The 13,374-nt window shown below is 51.9% G+C and overlaps 1 protein-coding gene across 4 annotated transcripts in view; it reads right to left on the reverse strand.

Annotated features, from left to right (window-relative positions):
* The window catches only part of FARP2 (FERM, ARH/RhoGEF and pleckstrin domain protein 2), a 99,687-nt gene that overhangs the window by 44,408 nt on the left and 41,905 nt on the right, over window positions 1-13,374 (reverse strand). For 2 of the 4 annotated variants that reach the window (XM_018039820.1, XM_018039818.1), the window contains exons 3-7: window positions 11,316-11,420; window positions 8,543-8,585; window positions 7,041-7,119; window positions 4,827-4,924; window positions 2,846-2,960 (exon numbers count right to left, since the gene is read on the reverse strand). In XM_018039820.1, the coding sequence (XP_017895309.1) occupies window positions 2,846-2,960; window positions 4,827-4,924; window positions 7,041-7,119; window positions 8,543-8,585; window positions 11,316-11,420 (440 nt within the window). Of the gene's footprint in view, window positions 1-2,845; window positions 2,961-3,074; window positions 3,153-4,826; window positions 4,925-7,040; window positions 7,120-8,542; window positions 8,586-11,315; window positions 11,421-13,374 lie in introns of those variants that run through there. The other 2 variants (XM_018039821.1, XM_018039823.1) reach the window with 2 other exon arrangements.

The raw sequence follows: 13,374 nt of genomic DNA on the forward strand, positions 1-13,374 counted from the left end.
AAAATTGGGAAAGGAGGACATAAAGGCTGCATACTGTCACCTGCTTATTTAACTTCTACGCAGAGTTCAGTTCAAATCCACTTGCTCAGTCGTGTCTGACTCTGCAACCCCATGGACTGCAGCACGCCAGGCCTCCCCGTCCATCACCAGCTCCCGGAGCGTGCTCAAACTCACGTCCATCAAGTCAGTGATGCCACCCAACCATCTCATCCTCTGTCGTCCTCTTCTCCTCCTGCTTTCAGTCTTTGCCATCATCAGGGTCTTTTCTAATGAGTCGACTCTTTGCATCAGGTGGCCAAAGTATTGGAGCTTCAGCTTCAGCATCAGTCCTTCCGATGAATATTCAGGACTGATCTCCTTAGGACTGACTGGTTTGATTTCCTTGCAGTGTACATCATATGAAATGCCGGGCTAGAGGAAACACAAGCTGGAATCAAGACTGCTGAGAGAAATATCAGTAACCTCAGATACACAGATGACACCACCCTAATGGGAGAAAGTGAAGAGGAACTAAACAGCCTCTTGATGAAAGTGCAAGAGGAGAGTGAAAAAGCATGCTTAAAAATCAACATTCAAAAGACTAAGATCATGGCATCTCGTCCATCACTTCATGGCAAATAGGTGGGAAAACAATGGAAACTGTGACAGACTTTATTTTCCTGGGCTCCAAAATCACTGCAGATGGTGACCGCAGCCATGAAATTAAAAGACGCTTGCTCCTTGGAAGAAAAGCTGTGACCAACCTAGGGAGCACATTAAAAAGCAGAGACATTACTTTGCTGACAAACGTCCATCTAGTCAAGCTATGGCTTTTCCAGTGGTCATGTATGGATGTGAGAGTTGGACTATAAAGGAAGGTGAAGAATTGATGCTTTTGAACTGTGGTGTTGGAGAAGACTCTTGAGAGTCCCTTGAATTGCAAGGAGATCCAACCAGTCCATCCTAAAGGAGAGCAGTCCTGGGTGTTCACTGGGAGGACTGACGCTGAAGCTGAAGCTCCAATACTAATAGTTTGGCCACCTGATGTGAAGAGTCAACTCATCAGAAAAAGACCCTGATGCTGGGAAAGGGTGAAGGCGGGAGGAGAGCGAGAAGATGAGATGGTTGCCTGGCATCACTGACTCGAGGGACACGAGCTTGAGCAAAGCTCCAGAAGGTGGTGAAGGACAGGGAAGCCTGCCATCCCTCGGGTCGCCAAGAGTCAGGCGCGACCGACAACGGAGCAGCTGGCCAGTACCGCCTGTAGCTCACCTGCTTCACACGCAGCAGCTGTGCGTCTCACCCGCCCGCCCCATGCTCCTCGCCACCCCTCTCCCCACTGGCACCCACTAGTCTGTGGTCTGCATCGCGCGTCTGGCTCTGCTTTGCTCTCCCCGCTAGTTCGCTGTATTGGCAGGATTCCATATGTGAGTGAGGCCACGCAGCATCTCTTCTCTGTTTGGGTTCTCTCACTTGGCACAAGCCCTCCAGGTCCGTCCACACTGTTGCAGGTAGCAGGGTCTCTTTCTCACTGTGGCTGAGTAGTGCTCCACAGTGTGTGTGTACACGTGCACACACACGTCTCCTTTGCCCACCCCTCTGCTGAGGTGTTTCCTGTCTTCTGCAGCGGCCTCTGGCAGGTGCGAGGCAGCGTCTCACTGTGGCTTTGCGGTGTGCCTCCCTGCTGCCAGTGGCGCTGAGCACCGTTCACGTGCCTTTGTTTCCTTAGAAAGACGTCTCCTCGGGGCCCCCGCTCAGTTTTCAATAAGGCTGCTTGCTTGTTCACGTTCAGCTGTAGGGATTCTGTGTGTATTTTGGACGCTGACTCCTTACCAGACGTATTTTCTCCTATTCGTAGGTAGCCTTTTGTTTTGTTGATAAGTTTCCTTTGCTGTGCAAAAGCTTTTTGGTTTTATTAGGTCCCATTTGCTAATTTTTGCTTGTTCCCCTTGCCTAAGGAGACAGACCGAGATCGATAGAGTTGACCCTTGAACAAATCAGGGGTTAGGGGCCCCAACCCTCTGCACACACCTGCCGTCGGCCCTCGGTATCTATGGTTCTACGTCTGAGAATTCAATCCGCCTCGGACCACCCAACGTAGCATCTGCTTCTGAAAACAGTCCGTGTGTGAGTGGACTTGCCAGGTGGAGCCTGTGTTGCTAAGGGTCCTGCTGTCTTGCTCAAGCCCACAACCAAGAGCACACCGTCTGCTTTCTTCCAGGGGTTTCATGGTTTCAGGTTCTACGAGGCTCTTTCTGGCTCCACAGCTTGAACCGGGACTAGGGCCTCGGGTGCTGGCCGCCTGTACGGCCCCAGGCTGTGAGCTCGGCGCATCCTTGCAGTTCAGCTTTGCAGTTCATTCTTGTGGTTCATCCTTGCGGTCCTCGCAGAGTGGGCTCCGCCTGTCACTCCAGTCCACGGGTCACAGCTGGCAGGTCTGGAGGCCAGTGCCGCCTGACCAGACACGCAGAAGGCCCCTGTGGCTGCGAGCAGAACACGCGGGCAAGCGCCTCCCTCAGGAAGGCGGGGACCTTCAGTGGTCTGACCTGGGTCTGTGTCACTGAAACCCGCCCCCACCCCGAGCCGACAGCAGGGCCTGCAGCGGAGCCTCACCCACAGGGCGTCGGTGAGTCTGCAGGCTCCCTCCCCGGGGCCAGGCCTCCAGGACCCTCCCCGCCAGCAGCTCCCCAGTCTGGCCCGGTCTCTCCATCTTGGTCCCTCTTCGGTCACCCTCACCTCACCCCAGGGCTGCGGCACAGGTGACCCCACCCTGGACCCCCGACCCGGCGTGGCCGCCACAGGACCTGGTCTGCCCCGGGGAGGGGCAGGCGCGAGCATCACCCGAGCCTGACGCTGCCGCACTCACGCGAGCTCGCGGTGAAATGCCAGGATCCTGTGCAGGGCGCGCTCCTGCCGCGGCACATACTCGTGGGTGCGCAGGTGCTCCCGGTCCAGCACCTCATCGTAGTCCCCGACTTCCGCTGAGGCGAGAGAGGAACAGTAGGCCATCTTAGCGCTTGCGTAAAAATATAAGCATGTAAATGCACAAACTAAAAGCAAAAACATTATTCTGACTCTGTAGTAAAAGAATATACCTCTCAAACAAAATCCTGAACTTGATTTCCCCAAATATCTTATGCTATCAGAGGCAGACACACAGGTGAAGGGAGTTTCTCCTGAGTCCTGAACAGGAAAGATGCTGGTGAGCAACGTGGGCGGCAGATCCCGAGCTGCTGTAGGCTACATTTTCGTCCATGCTTTCTGTCAGCTGTCTCAGGACCACTGCACCCAGGATAAGGTCCTGTGTTTCGTTTCAGGATAATGTATTTTAAATTGTTTTTTCCTTCAGGACTTCTCAAATTCTGAAGAAACAACGACTGTCTCTAGTTTCACGTATTTCAAGGCTTCACTTATTTGAAAAACAGTGGCTAAAGCCCAGTCATAAGCATACACTCTGTTTGGAGACAGTTTCCCCCTCACAGAAGGCCTGCAGGCACAGGACCACACCTCGGCACAGTGCGTGCACAGCAGGGCCTGCCTCCCCCAGCCCGCACCGCGCACCCAGACCAGGACCGTCTGCTGCCGCGTCTGAGCTGCTGCACGCTGCGTCTTGGCAGCTGCCTGACGTGTCTCTGAAGCCAAGGACCAGGTGGACCCCTACAGCACATTGAGCCGCGTGCGTGCTCACCGGCCTCCAGTCTCCGCAGCACAGGCCCGAGGTGGACAAGCCACTGAGGGACACGTGAGCTGCACACACAGCCCTCAGGCCAGAGGCACCGCCAAACGGCGGTGTGCACAGAAGAGCCACCTTCCATCTGAGATGACCCGGGCAAACGAGCACTAAAAGACTCCTGAGAGTCCCTTGGACTGCAAGGAGATCCAACCCGTCAATCCTACAGGCGATCAGTCCTGAATACTCATTGGAAGGACTGATGCTGAAGCTGTTCTCCAATACTTTGGCCATCCAGTGAGAAGAGCCAACTCATTGGAAAAGCCTCCGATGCTGAGAGATTGAAGGCAGGAGGAGAAGGGGATAACAGGAGATGAGACAGCTGGATGGCATCACCGACTCAATGGACATGAGTTTGAGCAAACTCTGGGAGATAGTGAAGGACAGGGAAGCCTGGCCACTCTGGAGTGTGGGCGCTGGACCACGGGGTCCCCGCTGTAGTCCATGGGGTCACACACAGTCAGACACAACTTAACAACCAAACAACAATAAAGATGCTTCCACACTTGTGTTGCCAACTGTGGACAAGACCCACCTGGCAGGATGGCAAACCTCTGAGAACACTTGCTGTTTGGAGATGGTGTGTCAGGGAGGGACCAAGGAAGGCACATACCCTATGGTCCTAACACGCTGAAGCCTCTCTCTGCCCTGCTTCCTGCATCCACACTCCAGAGCATCCACTCAACACAGAAGACACGGTCCAGCGCCCACACTCCAGAGCGTCCACTCTACACAGAAGACGTGGTCCAGTCCAGGAGCCTTCTGGGTCTCCTCCTTTCTGTCCTGCACAGGGGCAGCACACACCTGCTTCCCACAGCCTCCCCTCACGCTCCTCCCAGCTCATGTCTGAAGTCACATAACGCTTCATGCTCTGAAGCATCACCCGCTGAGATACTGGAGGGTCTCCTCTGTCCACCCCCTGCCTTGCGCGGGGGCTGTGATGTCACCCCAGAGTCGGGGTACAGCCTGGAGCCCAAACTGGAGGTCTGAGGCCAAGGGAGACCGCTGGGGTCTTGCACGGCCTGTCTCCCTCCCAGGCAGGAAGCTAACCTTTAGCCCCTCAGAAGAACCTGGGCGCAGCAGGTCCCGTGAGTGTGGGTCGCGTGGGGACACTCACCCTGCAGGAGGTGGGACGCCAGGAGGGCAGCCGTGGTGTCCGTGCAGGTCAGACGTTCCTCCAGAAGGTCTCTCTTAAGCTGCAGGGCAAACAAGTATCTAGGAGGAGGCAGAAGCACAGAAATCAGGCCCCAGGCTCCTGGGACACACGTCCCCCACGTCGCAGGAAGACACACAGCCCTGCCGCACGGAGCAGACGGAGCCAGGAGGCCTGGCCCCACAGAGCTCGGCATCCACGTGACGGGCGGCACACCACACGCCGGGCACCAGACCACCCGGAGCTGCGCTTTCAAGGGGGCAGCTCAGAAACTCGCGCTCCTCGTGTTACACAGACGGAACCACACACACGGTTCTGCGAGAAGCAGCAGAAAGAGCCGACGAGGGCAGAGCGTCAGGTGTGGCTGTGAGTCTCAAAGAGGCGGGCAGCACCCGGTCTTGGCTCGAGCCTGAGACACAGGCACCCTGAATTAAGGGGTGAGAGTAGCAGGGGCTGGGTTGACACGGTTTACACACCCACTCACTCCAGCAGTGAGCAGCCCCGAGCACACGGGTGCTCCAGGCGCTGGAGACAGCAGGGGAGCAGTGCCGCCGCCCCGTCCCTCTCGGGGCTCCCACACCAACGGCAGCACCAGCGCCTTCTGGGCTCACACCGGAAATGTGCGTCCCCCGCCTCAAGCAATCCCACCCCATGAACTTCTCTACAGAAATGTTTCCAGAGCTCACGGAGATGTGTGCAGAGGGACACTTAGCTGCAGCTCCACAGCAGAGAACAGCTGGACACAACCCAGACCTGCCCCCACAAGGGGCTGCTTCACCAACGCGGAGGGCGTCCAGGGCAGGCAGCGGGCACGCAGGGGAGAGGAGACCCACCCGCGGCTCCGCGTGCGCAGTGTGGCGCGGCTTTCTAAGACACTCATTTAAGGCCCGGCGCGGGCACTCCACCTGGAGGACACAGCCCCGTGTCAGTCCTTCAGGGACCAGGGTAGCGCGCGGTGAAGAGGCATGCCGACTTTTTACTCCACCTAACTTTGTCTTAAAGCTTTTTTCCTTTTACCACAGATATGTCGTTTTTTAATAAATAAAACAAAGACCTTCTGCATAAACTCGGCTTGGCCCCAGGACAGAATTAGGCTGACACTTCCTGTTGCTCACAGTTGTCGAGGCATATATATTTAAAAGTGGTTCCCGAACAGGGACTTCACGGTAAACGTCAGGCCTTTAATGCACCGTTAGGACACGCTCACTCGTATTCTCTGCTGTCCTGGGGTCGGCCTCCCTCCTGTGGAGACTCGGAGCTGGAGCCACGTGGTCTAAGCTCCCCTGCAGCCCAGTGCGTGGCCCGTGACAGGGGAGCAGTCGGCAGAGGCCCAGGCAGCGGGTCCAGGGCCCAGAGGGTCTGGGTGCAAGTCCACGCTGGGCCAGGGAGCCACTCCGTGACCACTGCGCCATCACTGCAGTCTTCTCTTCACTTGTATCCAAGTCTGGGTTTTTACTTGATTTTTAGGTTTTTTGCTTTATTCCTCGTGATAAAGTCGGTACATAAAACACAAGGGAAAAAACCACTTCCATAGTCTTAATACCCAGGTTAAACGACTGCAAACACTTCCAATCATTTCTGCAAACAATCAACTGTGAATTTAAAAAAGCAGCAGGAAAGAGGCCCCCTGGGGAATTTCTGCTCCGTACACTCCTAAAGGCTTCCACACTTGGTCCTCCTCCCAGTTAAAGTCATTTTGCTGATAAAACAGTAAACGAATGGGCAGAACTCCTACAAGCTTTGTGCGAGCGCGCTAAGTCGCTCCAGTTGTGCCTGACGCTGTGCGACCCTATGGACTGCAGCCCACCAAGCTCCTCTGTCCGTGGGATTCTCCAGGCAAGACTGCTGGAGTCGGTTGCCACGCCCTTCTCCAAACTTCGTGCACACACACAAATCTAGGCTCATCTGGAGAATGTCTGTTCAGCAGTACCCTAACACCCCACTTTTAATTCTCAAATTTGTACCACAAACTTTCTTCTAAACCCTGTTTGCATTTGGGTCTGTGAGGAGTTAACCCCAACAATGCTTCTAGCTGTAACACTCCGGTCCCAGCTTGGACATGGACACTGGGCTGCTTCTCTGTGCGGAGGGCCCTGACCAGGCGCCCAGGGACACGCAGGTGCTGCAGAGGGCGAGTGGGGCCCGCTCCCGGCGGCTCCTGTCAGTCAGGCTCTTTACCGTGTGTATTCCTCCTGCAACTGACCCGGGTCCGGTGGGAAGAACTTCACCGCCAGGCGAAGCACTGCAGTCTTCGGTCCTGCAGAGAGAAAACCTTACAGTCCACAAATAAGCCACTCTCCGTGTTTGCCATCTCTCTGCATGTTCTGGCATAACTGAGCTGGTGCTTTCAAATGGACTGTTAGAGCAAGTCTTTTCAAGTAAGAAGGTATTAAGACACTTCCTCTGCATGGAGTTATTAGTCCTAAGTACTGGGCACACGTAGCAAAGAAAAAATGAGAACTTTTGTATTAAGCAGAGGTTACTGAAAGTTTGAAACCCTAAAAAAAAAGACTGCACATTAAAATCTTAAAATATATTCTTTTTATTTTAGGAGTAAAAAAGTGATAAAAAATTACAGTGTTTATACTAATAGTAGTAGCAATAATTTAAAAAGCCTGGGAGCTCCCAGGTGGCCTCGTGGCTATGATTCCGGGCTTTCATTGCCAGGGCCTGGTTTCAATCCCTGGTCAGGGAAATGAGATCCCATGAGCAGAGCGGCAAAGCCAAAAAATAAAAATAAATAAAAAATTAAAAGGCTGTTATTCTTTAAATCCTTATATACTTTAGAGAAAGAAAAATGTTATCATTCAATATACGAAACTAGGACAGCCTGATTACTATAACGGAAAAAGCATAAGATATTAGCTCATCTGAGTATTTAAGCTTTATTGAAGTTTTATAATAACCCAGTCATGTAATTGTCACCAACAGAAAAGAGGAACTGCTTTGCTAAAATCAGAGAAGGCAATGGCACCCCACTCCAGTACTCTTGCCTGGAAAATCCCACGGGCGGAGGAGCCTCGTGGGCTGCAGTCCGTGGGGTCGCTAACAGTCGGACACAACTGAGCGAATTTACTTTCACTCTTCACTTTCATGCACTGGAGAAGGAAGTGGCAACCCACTCCAGTGTTCTTGCCTGGAGAATCCCAGGGATGGGGGAGCCTGGTGGGCTGCCGTCTATGGGGTCGCACAGAGTCGGACACGACTGAAGTGACTTAGCAGCAGCAGCTTTGCTAAAATGCTACAGCAACTGAAATGGTCTTGGCTTTTAAGCGAACAGAAGTTCCTTCCATAATCCTCTCCCCCTCAATTTAGTTCTAAAAATGTTACAGGTGAGTTCAAATGACTGGAGATGTCACCCTGAATGTCCTTTCAGAACTAGAAGCTGCACACTTATTTTGCATATTGGCCAAAAATGGGAGCAATATTGACCAGCATATCCTATTTCTCCCACAGGTGAGGCAGGTAACCAAGAACTAGCTGAGTTAAGTGATGGCCCGCCCTCCACGTCTCACAGCTTGAAGCTAACTGGCAGAGCGGCCTCCAGGTGCAGCTGTTGCGGGAGGCGCTTCACTGCCACCCCGAGGTGATGACCTTGGTCGTCTGCGCCTTGAATCTGAACAGTCAAGGAAAAGCATCCTAGGTGAGCAGAATTTTAAAGAGTTAAAAAAAGGACTTACTTTGTACTTGTCTAATGATGGGTTTCATAGGTTCAAGCCAGATCTAAAGAGAATTTAAGAAAAGATATCAAATTCATTAACTTACTTCTCTGTTTAATCAGTATATTACAAAATACAAAAATGTTTATATTTAAGACAAACATTTAAAGGAGGAACATCCCCCCAGGTTGAATCTTGATACAACAGACACCAAGTCCCACGGGGAGGGCTGCAAACCACCGGCCACAGGCACAGGGTGCACTGTTGCTGGGCCGAGGGCACCCAGAGCTCTGCGTGTGTGTGTGCATGGAGGGGTGTGTGTGTGTGTGTGTGTGTGTGTATGGTGTGGCGTGTGTGTGTGTGATGTGTGGTGTGAGTACGATATGTGTGCATGGCATGTGGTGTGTGTGTGGTGTGTGTGTGTGTGTGGTGCGTGTAATGTGGTATGTGTGTGTAGTGTGTGTGTGTATATGGCGTGTGGTGTGAGTGTGGTATGCGTGCATGGCGTGTGGTGTGTGTGGGTGTGATGTCTGTGTATGGTGTGTGTGTGTGTGTATGGTGTGTAGTATGAGGGGTGTGTGTGTGTGGTGTGTCTGAGTGTGTGTGTGATGTGTGGTGTGAGTATGGTATGTGTGTGGTTTTTGTGTGTGTGTGGTGTGAGTGTGGTGTGTGCATGTGTGGTGTGTGGTATGAGTGTGTCTGTGGTGTACGGTGTGTGTCTGTGGTGTGTGGTGTGGTGTGAGAGTGTGTGTGTGGTGTGTCTGAGTGTGTGTGTGATGTGTGGTATGAGTATGGTATGTGTGTGGTATGTGTGTCTATGGCGTGTGGTGTGTGTGGTGTGTGTTTGTGGAGTGTGGTGTGGTGTGAGTGTGTGTGCGATGAGTGGTATGAGTATGGTGTGTGTGTGGTGTGTGTGTGTATGGCGTGTGGTGTGCGTGTGATGTCTGTGTGGTGTGTGTGTGTGTATGGCATGTGGGGTGGTGTGTGGTGTGAATGTGTGTGGTGTGTCTGAGTGTGTGTGTGATGTGTGGTATGAGTATGGGGTGTGTGTGTGCTGTGGTGTGTGTGTGGTGTGATGTGAGTGTGGTGTGTGTGTATGGCGTGGTGTGCGTGTGATGTCTGTGTGGTATGTGTGTGGTGTGAGTGTGGTATGTGTGCATGGTGTGTGGTGTGTGTGGGTGTGATGTGGTGTGTCTGTGTGATGTCTGTGTGTGATGTGTGTGTGTGTATGGCGTGTGGTATGTGTGGTGTGTCTGAGTGTGTGTGTGATGTGTGGTGTGGGTATGGTATGTGTGTGGTTTTTGTGTGTGTGTTGTGTGAGTGTGGTGTGTGTGTGTATGGTGTGTGGTATGTGTGTGATGTCTGTTGTGTGTGTGGTGTGTGGTATGGGTGTGTGTGTGGTGTGAGTGTGGTGTGTGTGGTGTGAGTGTGGTGTGTGTGTATATGGTGTGTGGTGTGTGGTGTGTGTCTGTGGTGTGTGGTGTGGTGTGAGTGTGTGTGGTGTGTCTGAGTGTGTGTGTGATGTGTGGTATGAGTATGGTATGTGTGTGGTATGTGTGTGGCGTGTGGTGTGGTGTGTGTGTGCATGGCGTGTGGTGTGTGGTGTGGGTCTGTGGGGTGTGGTGTGGTGTGAGAGTGTGTGTGTGGTGTGTCTGAGTATGTGTGTGATGTGTGGTATGAGTATGGTGTGTGTGATGTGAGTGTGTGTGATGTGTGGTGTGAGTATGGTGTGTGTGGTGTGTGTGTGTATGGCGTGTGTTGTGCGTGTGATGTCTGTGGTGTGTGGTGTGAGAGTGTGTGTGTGTGGTGTGAGTGTGGGGTGTGTGTCTGTGTGGTGTGGTGTGGTGTGTGGTGTGAGTGTGTGTGTGTGTGGATGGTGTGTGGTGTGTGTGTGTGGTGTGTCTGAGTGTGTGTGATGTGTGGTATGAGTATGGGGTGTATGTGTGTGTGTGTGTGTGTGTGGTGTGGTGTGGGTGTGGTGTGGTGTGGGTGTGGTGTGTGTGTATGGCGTGTGGTGTGCGTGTGATGTCTGTGTGGTATGTGTGTGGTGTGAGTGTGTGTGTGATGTGACTGTGGTATGTGTGCATGGTGTGTGTGGGTGTGAGTGTATGTAGGGGGTATCTGCTAAGTCCAAGCCCACGTCAGGCGCCCACTGCCTCTGTGAACAGCAAGCTGACGAGAGGACCACTGCGTGATGGGGCGGCCACGGCTCCATGACGCCGATGTGCTTCTGAACTAGCAGGTCATTTGGGTTCCTGTAAACACTAAAGCTCCACACTTTGTTCATCCATTAAGTAAAGTGAGCATAACCAGTTTAGTAAAGCAGTTTGCTCAAAGCTACCCTTGAAACAATGAATTGGAAAAGCCCCTGATGCTGGGAAAGACTAAAGGCGGGGGGGAAGAGGATGACAGAGGATGAGATGGCTGGATGGCATCACCGATGGCATCACCGACTCAGTGGACACGAGTTTGAGCGAGCTCCAGGAGATGGTTAAGGACAGGGAGGCCTGGCGTGCTGCACTCCACGGGGTCGCAGAGAGTCGGACACGACTGAGCGACTGAACAACTCTTGAAACGAGCATTGCAAAGGTATGTGCTACTTGCTTTTGTAACTTGTGCAGAAGAGGTTCCCTTGTAGCTGAACAGAGGGCATTTTGACGGCGCAGTCTGAGGGTCACAGCGTGCCCTGCTCGCATCGTGCCAGCCGGTCCCGGGGCACTGGCCCAGGAGCACCGCCGTCAGCATCCGGCCGCTCATCCAGAGCCTCTTTTCAAAAACACATCACGGCACGTACCCAGCAGGACTGCACGTTCTGAAACTCCAGGCCGAAGTAGTCACACTCTATCAGATTCAAGCGCTGCCACACCTGCGTCAGTAACACCTGGCCATCGCACTTAGGCTGTGATGAGAGAGAAAGCAGGAGGAGGGTTAATCACACGGCCTTCAACAACAAAGGGTCACCCCACAGGCAAAACTTGGTTACATGAAATTCTTGCTTCCCTCTCCCTTCCGTTGAGGTTCACAAACTGTCATAGGGCTAACAAATGACACAGGCTCTCCCTTCCCAGACACTGACATCCAGTGAAGCTGAAAAGGCCTCCATCTGACATTCTCAGAATGCGCTTAGTTACATTCTTTCGTAACTGTAAGGTTCAGTTCAGTTCAGTCGCTCAGTCGTGTCCGACTCTGCGACCCCATGAATTGCAGCACGCCAGGCCTCCCTGTCCATTACCAACTCCCGGAGTTCACTCAGACTCACATCCATCGAGTTGGTGATGCCATCCAGCCATCTCATCTTCTGTTGTCCCCTTCTCCTCCTGCCCCCAGTCTCTCTCAGCATCAGAGTCTTTTCCAATGAGTCAACTCTTCACATGAGGTGGCCAAAGTACTTGAGTTTCAGCTGTAGCATCATTCCTTCCAAAGAAATCCCAGGGCTGACCTCCTTCAGAATGGACTGGTTGGATCTCCTTGCAGTCCAAGGGACTCTCAAGAGTCTTCTCCAACACCACAGTTCAAAAGCATCCATTCTTCAGCGCTCAGCCTTCTTCACAGTCCAACTCTCACACCCATACATAACCACAGGAAAAACCATAGCCTTGACTAGACGGACCTTAGTCAGCAAAGTGATGTCTCTGCTTTTGAATATGCTATCAAGGTTGGTCATAACTTTTCTTCCAAGGAGTAAGCGTCTTTTAATTTCATGGCTGCAGTCACCATCTGCAGTGATTTTGGAGCCCCCAAAAATAAAGTCTGACACTGTTTCCACTGTTTCCCCATCTATCTGCCATGAAGTGATGGGACCAGATGCCATGATCTTTGTTTTCTGAATGTTGAGCTTTAAGCCAACTTTTTCACTCTCCTCTTTCACTTTCATCAAGAGGCTTTTTAGTTCCTCTTCACTTTCTGCCATAAGGGTGGTGTCATCTGCATATCTGAGGTTATTGATATTCCTCCCAGCAATCTTGATTCCAGCTTGTGTTTCTTCCAGTCCAGCGTTTCTCATAATGTACTCTGCATAGAAGTTAAATAAGCAGGGTGACAACATACAGCCTTGACGTACTCCTTTTCCTATTTGGAACCAGTCTGTTGTTCCATGTCCAGTTCTAACTGTTGTTTCCTGACCTGCATACAGATTTCTCAAGAGGCAGGTCAGGTGGTCTGGTATTCCCATCTCTTTCAGAATTTTCCACAGTTTATTGTGATCCACACAGTCAAAGGCTTTGGCATGGTCAATAAAGCAGAAATAGATGTTTTTCTGGAACTCTCTTGCTTTTTCCATGATCCAGCGGATGTTGGCAATTTGATCTCTGGTTCCTCTGCCTTTTCTAAAACCAGCTTGAACATCAAGAAGTTCATGGTTCACATATTGTTGAAGCCTGGCTTGGAGAATTTTGAGCATTACTTTACTAGCGTGTGAGATGAGTGCAATTTTGCGGTAGTTTAAGCATTCTTTGGCATTGCCTTTCTTTGGAATTGGAATGAAAACTGACCTTTTCCTGTCCTGTGGCCACTGCTGAGTTTTCCAAATTTGCTGGCATATTGAGTGCGGCACTTTCACAGCATCATCTTTCAGGATTTGAAACAGCTCAACTGGAATTCCATCACCTCCACTAGCTTTGTTCGTAGTGATGCTTTCTAAGGCCCACTTGACTTCACATTCCAGGATGTCTGGCTCTAGATTAGTGATCACACCATCATGATTATCTGGGTCACGAAGATCTTTTTTGTACAGTTCTGTGTATTCTTGCCACCTCTTCTTAGTATCTTCTGCTTCTGTTAGGTCCATACCATTTCTGTCCTTTATCGAGCCCATCTTTGCATGAAATGTTCCCTTGGTATCTCTAATTTTCTTG

The sequence above is a fragment of the Capra hircus genome, chromosome 3, assembly GCF_001704415.2.
Source record: "Capra hircus breed San Clemente chromosome 3, ASM170441v1, whole genome shotgun sequence".
NCBI classification, from domain to species: domain Eukaryota; kingdom Metazoa; phylum Chordata; class Mammalia; order Artiodactyla; family Bovidae; genus Capra; species Capra hircus.